Source organism: Nyctereutes procyonoides, unplaced genomic scaffold (assembly GCF_905146905.1).
Source record: "Nyctereutes procyonoides isolate TBG_1078 unplaced genomic scaffold, NYPRO_anot_genome, whole genome shotgun sequence".
Lineage (NCBI taxonomy): Eukaryota > Metazoa > Chordata > Mammalia > Carnivora > Canidae > Nyctereutes > Nyctereutes procyonoides.
In genome coordinates this window covers 11803261-11817554 of record NW_026575137.1, presented here as the reverse complement: position 1 = coordinate 11817554, position 14294 = coordinate 11803261, and the positions used below count along the sequence as shown (strand labels likewise).

The 14294-nt window shown below is 55.0% G+C and overlaps 1 protein-coding gene across 2 annotated transcripts in view; it reads right to left on the bottom strand.

The window, feature by feature from the left end:
* Positions 1-14294, bottom strand: part of PTDSS1 (phosphatidylserine synthase 1) — a 54085-nt gene that overhangs the window by 25777 nt on the left and 14014 nt on the right. For both annotated transcript variants that reach the window (XM_055303370.1, XM_055303371.1), the window contains 3 exons: positions 6501-6545; positions 3347-3471; positions 220-378 (listed from right to left, as the gene is read on the bottom strand). In XM_055303370.1, the coding sequence (XP_055159345.1) occupies positions 220-378; positions 3347-3471; positions 6501-6545 (329 nt within the window). The remainder of the gene's footprint in view (positions 1-219; positions 379-3346; positions 3472-6500; positions 6546-14294) is intronic.

The window sequence follows — 14294 nt, the reverse complement described above, 5'->3', positions numbered from 1 at the left end:
ACAGGAGACCCGTCAGGGGGGCAGGGAGCCGGAGCCAAGCCCCCGCGCAGGCCAGCCCACAGTGTCCCTTGGCGGGGTACTCAGTCAGCAGGGTACTCGGTCGGTGGGATACTTGGTCGGTGGGGTACTCATCAGCAGCACAGTGCTGCAGGAGCGGCAGGTGCCAGGTACCACCAGGCCACCCCCGCCCAGGCCAGCCAGCGCCGTCAGCCCGCTTACCTCAGTCAGCTCCCAGGTGATGCTGATTGTCCAGCACAGGCCGTAGCTGCGGATCAGCAGGGCCTTCATGGCCCAGCCCCAGAAATGTCCGAACGCAAATATGTCGAAATGGCTGATAATCCTCTCCCAGGTGATAACGTGGCAGTTGACAGCGTACTCCTATTCGGAGGGCAAAGGGAAACGATTGGTGCATCCTCTCGACATGGATGCCCTTCCAGGACACTGACCACACATGCAGAACTCACCTGACCTGGACAACTAACACCTGTGCCCCCCCACCCCCCAAAAGTTTCAGTGACTCAACACCCTTCAGGAAGACGGACAAACACTACAGCTCATGAATCGGAACTGCTGTGCTCTTTGCTAGTAAGCCTCCGCGAGATTACCTTGCCGGTGATGAAAACATAAAGAGAATCCCTGTCGATAAACAGGAAGTTTGGGAAACTTAAAAACGCATCTAAATACTATGGCGTAAAGAGGGAATCAGAATAGAAATGTGAAATATAGTCACAGCATTAAATGGCAATGAACATATTACGTCTCAGAACGATGAGATGAGCCCAAGTAGAACTCCGAGGAAAACCTAAAGTCTTGAATATTTATGCAAGAGGAAAAGCTGAAGCATCCAATTTCAGAAATTAGAAGGAAACCAAATAAACCTCCCATCCCCCAAAATGTTATCAGATGCTACATGATTTAAATATTCAAAAATGACAGAACTTTTAAAATTTTTGGTTTTGTTTCTAATATCTTTGTTTTTAAATGACATATTTTAAAGAAATATTAAGCCTACATCCTCATATGTCTGTATTTATTAGGAAACCAATTATCACCTGAGAATAGAACATTTCTCAGGGACCTCTATGTTTGACATTCTTTCTTCCCAAAATTAATGTGATAAGATGAAGCAAGATTTGGAAAACAGCTACCTGTCATCAGCCAGTGGAAAGAATTCCTGTGAAGTATTGATATTTCCAAATTCTAGAAACGACACCTCCCAAGGGAGTGAAAGAACACTTTGGTAACTCGTCTCTCTCTTCCAAAACCCACCACAGCAGGTTCCTGAGGCCTTTCCTGGATCCATCCAGGTCATTCCAGTTTGCAAAGGTAAAAGGACATTTTAAAAAAACTTTTTTTTTTTTCCAGAAACACTGTGATATTATGACGTGTAAGCGGGAAATCTGGAGATAACAGCGAAAGATTCGATGGGGAGAAGTCAGGATGGGGCTTAGCTGACTGCAGGAAGATGAAGATCCTCACCCAGCTTCTGGAACGTCACAGGAGTCACAGATGGCGGAGAGAAATACCCTGAGGCCCAAGCAGCGGGGTCAGGGTAGGGCAGGGTCACGGGGCCCGTGGTGGTTCCTGCACCACCGACCCTCGTATGTGTGCTGCACCTGCTGCACGGGCTGACGAGAAAGGCTGCTCAGAAGGCTGCTCTTCAAGTCACCGTGAGTTGAAGATGACTCTGGAGGCCTTTCTACCCTTTGTGGGACTATTTCTGCGCTTCAACATGTGCAGAGGCACTTCGAGAGTTGTAAGGGGCCAAATATAACTACTGGCATCGTAATTATCCATGAAGACTTGCCGACGATCAATCCCATCAGGTAGGCCTCGAGGTCCTGGTTGTGGGAGGGATGTGGGAGCAGGTACAGGCACAACTCTGGGCAGCAGAAGGGAGAGGGTGTCCCAAAGCCAGGGACACTTGACCAAATACCAAGTCCTAGTCACACTGCAGATCATTTTACTTCGTGATGTAACCAATTTTGCTCAAAAACTCAAGAAAATCATGGGGGATATGATCCTATCTGGAATAAGTCCTATTTCCTCCAATCGCCATTTCATAAGGCCCCCGTGGGTGTGAACACGCTGCTGATGTGATAACGATACACCCAGGGCACCATCAGGTCCTGAAGTTAGAGGGCTCTTACCAGCTCTGTGATTTCAATGAGATATTTATCCATTCCCTTCTTGATATAATGGGGGACATTAAGGCCTAGCATGCATGCGTGAGGCACACAGAGAACAGATGCGGGGCCTGGCGGGACCGACAGCCCACAGTCAGTGACGCCCCGGCCTCCATACCCGTCACTGCCTTTGCCGTCATCAGGAAAAGCTCCACGTCACCCCAGGCTACTCTGCTCCTCCAAGCAAGAAACCCCCAAACAGACTTTCCATCCGGAGACTTTAGGTCATTTTTGGCATCCTCTCCCTTCCTTTAACATGCCCTCTGTGAAGTCAAAGATAAAGTCTTGGAACACTGTCCAACCTCAAGTCCAGTGGAACAATCACTTCTTGGACCTTTCATCAAGTCCCTTGGTATCGTCTCTTAAGCAAGGCCTGCGTATGGCCCAGATGCCTGTTCTCCATTTCTAAGCATCACTAATCACTAGGTTCTTCCCTCAGTCTGTACCAAGTGTTAGGTATTGTTAAGAAACATAAAAATAAAAAAGGAAAGAAATAGCATTCATGTATAAAATAGTCTCTCCCTTAAAAGCTGAAGTACAGAGTAGCTATACCCAAGAATGAAATTATTTTTGTGGGTAAAAAAGTAATAATAATAATGAACAAAATGGCCTGGATCATTAAAACCGGCCCCTTCTGGTCTGGATCCTTCGAGATGACACCCTCATCTCGAAGGATCACGGTGTCAGGGCTAAAGCAGAAAGCAGTGGTGTTGAGGGTCACACCTGCTAGAACGGCCGCCACTACCACCACTGAGGACCTGGAGTGTGCAAGGCCTCAACGTAGATAATGCTACTCTGTTTCGCTCACAATAAAACTCCCAAAAATGGACTATTCGCTCAGTTTCCAAGAAAGGAAGGGGCTGGCCAGCAAGTATGCTGCCCAGAGTCTTACAGCGAGCAGGTGGCAGTGGTGGAAGGCACGCTGAGGCAGTCAGACCATGACGGCCACACGCCTCCCAGCATCCCCTTTACTCCCAGAGAGGATGTCCTTCCCCTGGACCCTATCACTCATGCAAACCACACCGCTCACCTCCCCAGAGACCTGGCTGTTACGTGGCCCGCACAGGAAACAGAAGCAAAAGGCGAGGACGTGAGGCTGTGTCCTCCTCCCACGCATCGACGGAGTCCCTAGGAGACTCCTGACCCCGACAGGTACATACCATGATATCTGCTTCCCTTGTGGCGTATCGAAGATTCGGATCTAGCCAGTACATGAGGGACTTAACCTGGTCGAAGTTGAGGAAGAGGAGAAATACCAGGAACAGGAAGTAGAGCACACTGAGTCCTGAGGGAAACAAGAACATTCTCACGTTTCGGGCAGCTCTGGGCCAGATGCGCGGCACGCCGCAGACCAAGTTCTCAGGGCCAGGCAGACACAGACACTGCAATGCAGCGGGTCGGGGTCTTCGTGACAACCGGCACGCCCTCCGAGGAGCAAGGCAGGTAGGCCGTCCTGGTTTACACCCAGAGGGCTGGCAACTCTCTGAGGAAGGGACACTCAGGTTGGGTCTCCAAGGACAGGTGGCATGTAGGTAGAGAAATGGCCTCCGGGTAAGCCCAGGGCCATGGGGGGGGTAAGGCTGGGGGTGGGGTAAGGCCAGGGGGAGGGTAAGGCGGTGGGGGGAGGTAAGGCCACGGTGCGGGGGAGGGCCGGGGGGGATGGGTAAGGCCACAGGAGGGTAAGGCCACAAGGAGGGTAAGGTCAGGGAAGGTAAGGCCACAGGGAGGGGACAGTTAAGGCCGGGGGGTGGGTAAGGCCATGGGGGGCGGTGGTAAGGCCAAGAGGTACCAGCACCAAAGGGAAGGGAGCCAGGCGGCACTGCTATGATGAGGCTCGGGGGCTGTGGCAGAGATTCCAGGTTCTACCATGTGTGAGGAAGGAGCCCAGGACAGGCTTGAATGGGAGAAGGAAGATGACCCGGGCAACACTGTACGAAGCAGACGCTGGCTGCTGTGTGGACAGTGGATGGAGTCAGGTGTGGACAGCCCAGGCAGGGGCGCCCGGAGGTGGCCCAGGGCCACACACCTACACCCTACGCCCCACGTCCACCCTCATGGGCATCACGTCCCTGTCACCTCATAACTGGTGTCCTAATACTCACAGCACGTCATTGAAAAATAAACTTAATAATCTGCTCTTTAAACAACAAAAGCCTCTTAGAGGACGTGGAAACCCAACGCCAGTGGCTTATCATGTCTTTTTCTCCAGAACCTGCTGGAATTAAAACCTGTGTGCAGGGCACCCAGACACTGAGATACGAATGACCTTGGATCACAGCATTCCGTGTGAACTTGGCTCAGCCTCCGCTCCCGCGAGCTGCTCCAGAGGAGACAACGTCCGCGGCTGGGGCGAGCGCCCTGGACCGTGTGCAGCGCCAGGCCCTGCCATGGGACCTCTGCCCGGCCTCGGGAGTTTAGGGCACGGGCGCGCAGCAGGGCTGGCCTGCCGTGCGCGGACCTCCTTGGCCTTCTTACCAGCTGCTTTACAGGTTTTCATCTCATGTGCCTCCCACTACATTTTACTGAAATCCTTTCAAAATAATTATTTTAAGACAAAAAAAAAAAAAAAACATCTGTGTGGATGGAGCAGAGCTTCTCAAACTGGAATTCACGGTTGAGCTGCAAAGTTCATGGAGCCCCAGATGTAACATGCACGTGTGTGTGCATGTGTGTGCGCATGTGCACATGTGTGTATGTGTGCACGTTTATGGACGTATGTGTGCACACGTGCATATGTGTGTGCATGTGTGTGCACGTATGTGTGTGCATTGTGTGCACACGTGGCATGTGTATGCTCGTGCGTGCACTTGTGTGTATGTACGTGTGTGCATGTGCATGCACTTGTGTGTGCATCTATGTGTACACACATGCACACACTTGAGGGTATGCGTGTGTGCATGCACGTGTGTGCGTGTGTGCTGAGAAAGGGTGAGCTCTCATGAGATTATCAAAGGGCTCCATGACCCCAAAAAGACCTCAGGGAAGAAATAAGTAGCTAATCACCCACAATGGGTCATCTGCAATAGGACAAGCTCAGGTCTGGCCACGCGGCTGAGCACGCCTCATCTGTCCACACAGCACTACCGCGTCCGTGAGACCTACGTATGATGCCACCAGGACAATCTAGTTGAAAATGGCCGTGAATCGCATCCGTCCTCTGCAGGAAGTTGTCCTGGACTCCCCACCACCCTTCCCATCTGACTCTTCCCGGCCACAAGCCCTGGGATCCCACCCAGGCCAACCCTGGCCCCCTCCTACTACTCCCCCAGGGCCTTCTCTGCCCCGCCGGCCCGGCCTGCCACACACCACACTCCTGCTGGAGGGGGCCACTCTGGCAGCCTTGCCCTTCCTAGCTTCCAGTGACCCCAGTCCTTGCTGGATCCCACTGTGCGTGCACGTTTCCAGCACGCATCCTTCCTTGCACCTGCAAGTCATAACAGCCACTCGGTCACTGTCACCCCACATGGTTTTAATTAACCTAACTCCTGGCAGCATATGATGTTTTTTGATTCCTGATTTAATAGTTTGTCTGGGACAGCTGTCCTGCCTCCCTCTCCGGCAGCCTCAGGGCCGCAGCAGCCCTGCCACAAGGAGGCGTTCAGCAAACACCTGCTGAAGGGTTGAGGCCACTCCATTCAGAGATTCACTGACCACCTCTGAAGGTTGAAAGAAGAAAGGTGATTGTGAGGGAAAATATCCATTTTTAGGGTCCTTTTCATGACATTACGTGTTCTCACCCTAAAATAATTTATCTGATGTCTTACATAGGCAAGACAGAGCCAAGAGCCAACATCTGAAAGATGTGTTTGAGGTCCATTCAGGGGATTTGATGACTGATGGACTAGAAATCCAGTATTTCTAGAGATGCTGAGCACCAAGCCTTAATTCAAATCAGGGCTGTCTAAGGACTGCTTCCTTCCCAGGCGCTTCCAGCTCCGGAGACTGTGGGGTCTCCAGTCCCTTCTGGATGCCGACAAGGCAGACGTGCTCACAGGACCCGTGAGGGAGGAGCCACATGAACATGTAGGGAGAAAAACAAGCCACGTTCCCGAAGTCAGAGCCGTGCACGCTAAGAGACAACAGCGCAGGTGGGGGGCGAGCAGAGGTACGGTGGCGGCCACATGTGGGAATCTAAGGTCACCACCGGTGTGTCTGTGTGGCCCCGAGGAATTTCCACAAAGATGTATACGAGGAACACCAAAGAGCTAAACGCTGTGAAGTTTTACTGCCGAGCAGCACGTCAAATTGCTACGATGACATACAGAAAACAGACTTGAGTAGGACACATTCCAAATCTACTGACGGGTAACTCACCGAAAACCATTCTCCATAAGGCCGGATGGGGTCGAGTAAATGGGCCTGCAGACAGAAAACGCAAGGTTAGAGGAAACTGCTTTCAAACACAAACTAAAACCAAAGTGCTGACCTCTATGGAGATTTAAAACAAAACTAAACTAAACAGGTTTCCGCTGTCAAAGATTTTTTTCTACATAAATATTTTGAGGTCAAAGTCTAGGTTGAAATGTTTAATTCTCACTGTAGCACCCGTCACCACAACGGCAGTTTGTTTTTAGAGCTTTGTCTCTGAACTCAGGACCTAATTTCCCCTGGAGACGGGATCAGGGCAGCGAGGTTCGCAGGCCACGGCCCGTAAGAGGGCAGACACGCGTCAGCTTAGCAGGTGACATCCCCTGGGCCGCCCCCGTGGGCGTGCAACAGGACGGGTGGTGCCTGGACATCATGGGGGACAGGACTCAGGAACAAACCCGTGCAGCTGGAGCTTGAGCACCCGGCCCCAGAGGGGACTGCGGTGACAAGACACCTGTGAGCAGGTGGGAGGCAGATGCGGCCTCAGCAGGGGCGCACATGGGCTTCGCTGGACGGACTCCCTCTGCCCACAGGGCCGCGCAGCACTTCCCCTCCTGCTTTATCTACTTAAAAACAAGTGGACGCCCGCCGGGCCTCAACGGACCCAGCGGACCTACCGTCATCAACGGAAGGGGTACAGGTCACAAATACGGAGCCCTGCTCTGGTGGCGCGGGATCGTCTTGGGGCTGTGCGCCCCTGGGACAGCCTGCCCGCATGCCCCAAAGGGTCTTCAGCAGGGGGGTGGCCTGGCCCCCCGCACCACCGGGCTGTGTCCTCCAGCTACCCCGCACCACACGGGGGCTCAGGCTGGTGAGACCAAGCCAGGTGTGCCATCCTCAGCCTCTCCCTCCACCTGCGCCAGCAGCCAGCGTGCACAGTGGGGCCGAGGGAGCTTGCTGATGGGGACGGGCCACTCGGCGCTCGGTGTGCTCTCCTCCTTGGTCAGTTCTGGGTGACCAGCCAGTCCCCAGCTCAGCCTGGGACCCAGCCTTCCAGCCTTCCCAGGAGGCCTGCAGCCAACATCCAGTTAGTCTTTTTGTTTTGCTTTTTAATTTTTAAGATTTTATTTATTTATCCATGAGACACACAGAGAGAGAGGCAGAGACTCCGGCAGTGGGAGAAGCAGGCTCCCTGCAGGGAGCCCGACACGGGACTCAATCCTAGGACCCCAGGGTCACGAGCTGGGCCGAGGGCAGCCGCTCCTCCGCTGAGCCCCCGAGGCGCCCCCCCAGAGGTCCTTTGACTCAGCAGTTTCCATTGCTGGCAACCCGGAATCCCATCCGAGGGAAGTATCACATCATAATTTTTATTCTGGAACACCTCCTTGATCACCCACCTCATCTTAAAAAAGATGACGCTGAAACATTTTAACGGCTTTCTCTTGAGGGATCAGGTTCGCGTTAGAAAAACCGGCTGCAAGCGTCCCTGCCACCAACGTGCAGCCCGTTCCTCAGCCTGGACCGGGGCAGTCCAGACGGTAGGTGAGGACCAGGGGCCTTGGCTTACGCAAGTCGGGAGGGCATGAGCTTCGGGACGGCAGGTGGTGAGAGCTCGGCTCGACGGAGGTGGTGAGAGGCCCGCGGAGCTCCAGGCCTTCTGAGTGCCGCTGCCGAAGGCTCAGACACCGAGGAATATCGCATCCTTTCCGGCAGCTGCGGTTCTCCCCAGAAGGCGCAGCCACGCACAGGAACCAGGCCCCCTTCCATGTGACAACAGGTCCCAGGGAAGCAGAGGGCTGACCCGGTCACCTCCTGACGTCCTCTTCCAAGCGCTGTCCCCACGGCCGGGCGCTCACCGGGGGGCACTTCTGGAGCCGGGCGGCTGCTGCCTTACGAGCTGCTTCACCCAAACCACAGCCCCGGCCTCGGGGCATCACGTGGGCCCGGCTTCCCTGTGGCTTCTTGCGTGTCGACACTGCCTAGTGCAGGGCCACTTGGCTGGAAGCAGAGTCCTGCCCGGTCCACACTCCCCAGGCCCGAGGATGGGCATGGCGGAGAGCGACCCTGCAGCCACGGACGGCGCTGGGACTGGGTGGCCACTGGGCGGGGAAGGCTTCGCGCCACGCCTCCTGGTTGTCAAGCCGGCGGGTGCTGCGAGGGTGCTGCGAGGATGCAGCGGCCAGCCGCCCGAGGACGCCCAGGCTCAGTGCACGCAGCCCCACGGCCCGCAGGCCGCCGCCCAACCCGCAGCGCTTCCCCGCATCCTCATCAAGGCGGCCAGGCCGGGCAGCCTCTGGGCCAGCGGGTGGCGGGGAGACGTGCTGCCATGTGGAACCAGTGGCGACAAGAAGGGACAGGGCGGGGGCTGCTGTGGGGTCCTTACATCAGAGCCGCCGGGGCCTCGCCCAGGCGCTCCAAGAGCAGCCTTTTGAAAACACAACTCTGCTCTCTCTAAGATTTTATTTATTAGAGAGAGCGCGCACACATGCACAAGCAGGGTGAGCGGCAGGGACAGGGAGGGGGAGGTGCAGGACCCCCACCCCGAGCAGGGACCCTGTGGACTCACGCTCCACCGCTGAGCTCCTGGGTGCCCCCATGGCCGCCTCGTCACCCCGTGCAGTGTGTGCAGCACACATCCGAGGGTCAGTGGTGCAGGGACGTGGGGGTACGGGCCCGCGGCCCTTCCCTACCCTGACCCAGCTGCTGGGGCCTTGGGTATCTCTCTCCGCCGGCCCAGACTCCTGCGACGGGCATGTGTTGTTCCCAAAGCTGCATGAGGATCTTCACCTTCCTGCAGTTGGCTAAGCCCCGCCCTGACTTCTCCCCATCAAGTCTTTCCCTTTCGTGTCCAGATTCCCCACTCACGCGGCGCAGCGTCGCATCACATTCCCGAAGGCATAGGGTCTTTACAAGCGGCCGTTCAGCTCACACGCCAGAACGTCCCGTGGACGGGAGGACTCGGGCAGCTGCTGCGCTGGGTCTGGGCCACGGCAGTGCACAGAGGGTGTCACTGGGGGCCCCCGCGCCGTGGGGTACGGCTCCGCTTCAGGCACCGGTGTGCCCACCTGCTCCCCAGGAGAGGCCCCCGTGTTCCAAGGAGCCCGAGGGAGCGGGTGCTGCCGGCGCTACGACCGCGACCAACCAGCCAGCAGAGGCGGTGGTGCTGCTGAATGCGGCGGTCAGCGCTTCCCAAAGCGGAGGTCAGGGCAGTGGCATCGCCAGTTGTCAGCCCCGACTCGCGCACCGGCTCGCCTCTGCGGCAGTGCCATCCCGGAGCCTGGCATGGACACCCGCAGCCCACTGTCTCCCGTGGGCCAGTCCACGCTCGGCCCCAGGTTGTCCGCCCGGTGCCACGTCGGGCAGCAGGGCTGTCTCTGGGGACACACTCGCACTGGCCCAGCCTGGCTCTTCCCAGTCCCTCCATCTAGAACAGGGGTCTCAACCACACACTGAGATGGAGTTTGATTTCAAGAGAAACGGAAATCAGACGACTTTGCTAGGAGAAGCGAGGCCTCAAAGGTGGCCTCAGCAATTAGAGAATGGGATCACACCCACAAGAGAAGGGTGAGGAAAATACTGAAAAGACGATCGCAGCACAGCTGCCTGGCCAGCAGCCTGCTGCTACTCCCAGGAGTAACCGGGGACTGGGTGCCTCCCTAGAGCTACAGGCCTGTGCTCCCTGCGTCTGCTCCTTCCCTGTTACCGCTGGTTCTCTGCTTGAATGAGGCGTGAGCGACAAAGATTATTATCTGGAAGTTTGAATTCCTCTAGGAGAAACTAAGAAGAGGTGTATAAGATTACCTTTAAGAGAATTTCAAAATTAAGGAAGAATTTTTTTTTTTTTTTTTTTTTTTAAGAAAAAGTGGTGGAGCAGGAAGCAGAACGGGGGTGGGGGGGTGGGGTGGGGGGGACAGGATTTTTGTTTCAAATTCAGGGGCCGGTGAAGCTTCTGGGTCACCTTCAAACCTCAGGGAGATGCAATTAAGAGCATCTTAGCTCAGAGAAGTCACATGAGGCCAAAGGACAAACCAAAGGATAAACTCAGGAAAATCAAGAAACGCTAGTATTCCACTCTCCTCAAAATACTGTTTTTTTTTTTTTTATTTAAGATTTTATTTATCGATTCATGAAAGACACACAGAAAGGCAGAGACCCTGACAGAAGGCGTTCCTCTCGCAGAGGAGGATTGGGAAGGGGGAGATTCTGTGACCTGTCTTCCCAGCAGCCTCGGGACTCAATCCCCGTGGGCCAGGCCCTGGGGGTGCAGGGAAGGCCGGGGAGCCCCGAAGCCCTGAGCCACCTACTGAAAGAAACCTCCCGGCCAAACAGGTTTCCCAATTGCCCTGCGGTGATGGAGCGACAGCTACAATCATGCGCTGAGGACATGGTGGCCACGGTTAGTCGTGCTCCGCTCCACGGCCAGTTGCTATCATGAGACGCAGGCAGCACTTCGATTTTTAAGGGAACTGAGAGGAAAGAGGGCAGGAAAGAGGAAGCGTGATGTAGACATGAGATCCGCCTTCCCCGGCCTCCCCTCAGGGTCTCCCGTTCACGGGCCAGAGGGAAGGGATTCTAGAACCTACCCCTCACCCACCCTGAGTGTCCACTCCTGCCCCAGGTAACTCAGGGGTAAAATGTGGGCCAACCGAAGCAATCCTCGGTCTGTCTTGTCCCTGTGGTCCGTGACGACCCATCACGAGCCCACCCCTCCAGGCCCTGGTAAACTCCCGGCCTCGGGGGTGCAGGAAGCAGAGGTTCAGGGCCCAACTCTAGTCAAGGAGAAGTGACGACAACTGCCAGAGGGGCTCTAGAAAGGGCTTCTTCAGCCTTGCAAAGGCATGCGGGCGGCACCCTCTCCCTCGGGATGCTGCCCGTGACCTTGGGCCCGGCAGCCCCCATGGGACCAACAAGACAGCAGGGCATGGCACAGGCAGGCTGACGGCGCAGCAGAGGAGCAGGGAGCCTGGTCTCCACGGCCACCAAGTGGCTGAATGAGCCAGCCCGGGCACCGTCAGCCTCGGAACCTCCTGAAACGCAGGAAAGCAGACGTTCCCTTTATTCTTCAGGCCGTTTTGAAGCAGGTGTTCTCTTCAGGGGCCAGAAGCATCCTGACGGTTACAAGAGCCTCGCGAGCCAGTCCAGGGCTTCCTGGGTTACTTGGACGCCACAAACATCCCAGGGCCCCGTCCCAAGGGAGCTGACTGATGCTCCTGCACAGACAGCGCGGAGGAGCTCACGCATGCGGGACCATGGACGCCATCAGGTTGAGGCCTCCACTCGAAGGTGCAGGGCAGACCTTGCTGGGTCAGGGACGAACCTGTTCTCAGTCACCAGAACACAGCCGCCCAGGCAACGCCGCTGCCCAGGCACGCCCCCAAAACTGCCTTTCGGGGAGGCAGCTGCTGTTGGGCTCCAGCTTTCCCATTAATTTTCATTGCTTAACTTGAGAACTCGTGCCAAGGGTGGGAGGACAGAAAATAAGGTGACAAGACCGGAGCAAGAAGAGGCTCCTATGTTCTGCTCAGAGAAGCAGCCACCCAGCACCGGGGCCCTGGGGAAGGCCCGAGAGGACAGCCACCGAGCCTGAGAGCACCCCTCCCAGCCGCCTGGCCAGCTCCCCCGCCACCAACACTGGCACCTTCTAAAGCCTTCCAACTTTTAAATATTCAATGGGAACGATCTTTAATGTGGAAAACGTAGTTTTACTAATCAAAGGTAACGTGTGGACAGGTGGACCTTTAGCACACACATCATGTCCGCTGTACACACATGGCCCCAGAGAATCTGAATATGTGCTGCCTATGTCCTATCTTTCTCTACCTAGAATCTTCCTTTCCTGGATCCACCTAAAAACCTTCCCTGTGGCACGTTCTGCCCAGAGGAGTGGTGTGCGTGCACACACACACACACACACACACACACACACACACACACGGAGATGGTGGGGGGAGGATGTGGAGGGAACAGACGAGGTAAGAGAGAGAGGAGGCCGGCTCCGGGCAGTCTGCTAGCCCCTCTGGTCACAGAGGACACCTGGGCACAACCAGCAGCCAACTTCCGCAGGATCCAAAGCCACGGGGTACAGACCAACTAAGACCCTAGGGCCGTATTCCCGGAGAAAAAAGAAAAGCCAGACCCTGGTAGAGAGAACAGGAGTAAAGGGAGAGGGAAACATGGGAAGATGGAGATAAAAACACATCACCAGGGACCTATTAAGAGAAAGAACCAGAGTAAGACCAACTAAAAGGAAGATGCTGGAGCCAGGCCCTACCGCCACCACTAGGCTGACGTCAAGCGGCCCTCATCCCCCGGCCTCCCCGGCCCTTGCTACCTACAGAAAAGCCCTCGCAATGAAGCCCCTGACCCAGCTCCTGCTAACACCTCATGGAAGGGATGGCTGTAAAATCATGGCTCTCGGGACATCGATCTTTGAGGATGCTCAGACTTCCAAAATGGCCCTGGACTCAGAAAAAGCAATTCTAAAAAAGAAAAAGACAAAGGCAGGAAAGACGCCTTCAAGCCGCGAAGAAGTGACCTTCAAGAACTAAGTGACAATGAACACAGAGAAGCTGAAGGCTTGAAGAACAGACTTGGCACCTCTGGACTGACCAGTTCCCTCAGCACCTACCATGTGCCGACTTGTTTAAAACAAAAGGTAGTAGGACAGGGACAGACTAGGTAAGAAATAAGAAGAAAGTGCACAGAGCAATAATGGCCATGGTCCTGTCTGATGACCTCGGAGTAAGCAGCAGACTCACAGGAACGGCTAAGGGGCAGAGCGGAGGGGAGTTAAACTCAGCTGTCAAATGACACGGTTACCTGAGATGGTTCATCCTCCGCAGGATTCAGTCATGGCTCCACGGGCTGGATCATTACGCCACCAGCAAAACCACACAGTGCGACACACGACGAAGCAAAACTACAGAACATGATGGCATTGCCACCATCTTGGAAAGACACCTTGGCATGTGTGTGACACTGTGATTTATAATAAGAAATATGTATTTGGTCTTTGTGCCCTTTTCTGGCACAGAGCTCCTCGAGCCCTAGGAACTCCAAGTGATAAGGATGATGAATACTTTTTGCTATGTTAATGAGGCCTTAGGAAAGTGCCCAAGAACAGGGCCAATTGCCAGTGGAGCCAAACATGTGATTAGAGGGTGAGAACTCGCAGTCCTGTACCCAAGACCTCCAGGGAAGGGTGAGAGGCTGGAGGCTGACTGCAATTCCCAGTGGCCACTGGTTCCCATGCCTCTGTAGGTGAGGCCTCCAAAAAAAAAAACTCCAAAAGGATGGGGTTCATGCAGCTTCTACGTTGGTGGACATTTATCTGATGCCAAAAGAGTGGCCCACCTGGAGAGGGCATGGAAGCTCCTAGTCCCCTCCCACGTACCATATCCTACGCATCTCTTCATCTGGCTGTTGGTGGATATTCTTTGTAATAAACAGGTACTGCAATCTAACGAGCAACCTCACTTCCTGCATCCTGCGAGCCACTCTGGCAAGTTAATCGGACCCAAGGTGGGGTCATGGGAACGTCTGACTTAGAATTATTTGGTCGGAAGCAAAGGTGAAACCCTGGACTCGCAGTTGGCATTGGAAGGGGAGGCAGTCCTGTGGGGCTGAGCCCTTCCCCTGTGGGAGGGACTCTAACTCTGGGTAGATGGTGTCAGAATCCAGTTCAACTGTAGGGTAACCAGCTAGTGTCCAAAAATTGCTCCTTAGTGGAGGAACACCCCCTTCCCTGCTGCTTCCTCTCCTGAACACATACACATCGGAATTAGGATTAGAACTCTATTA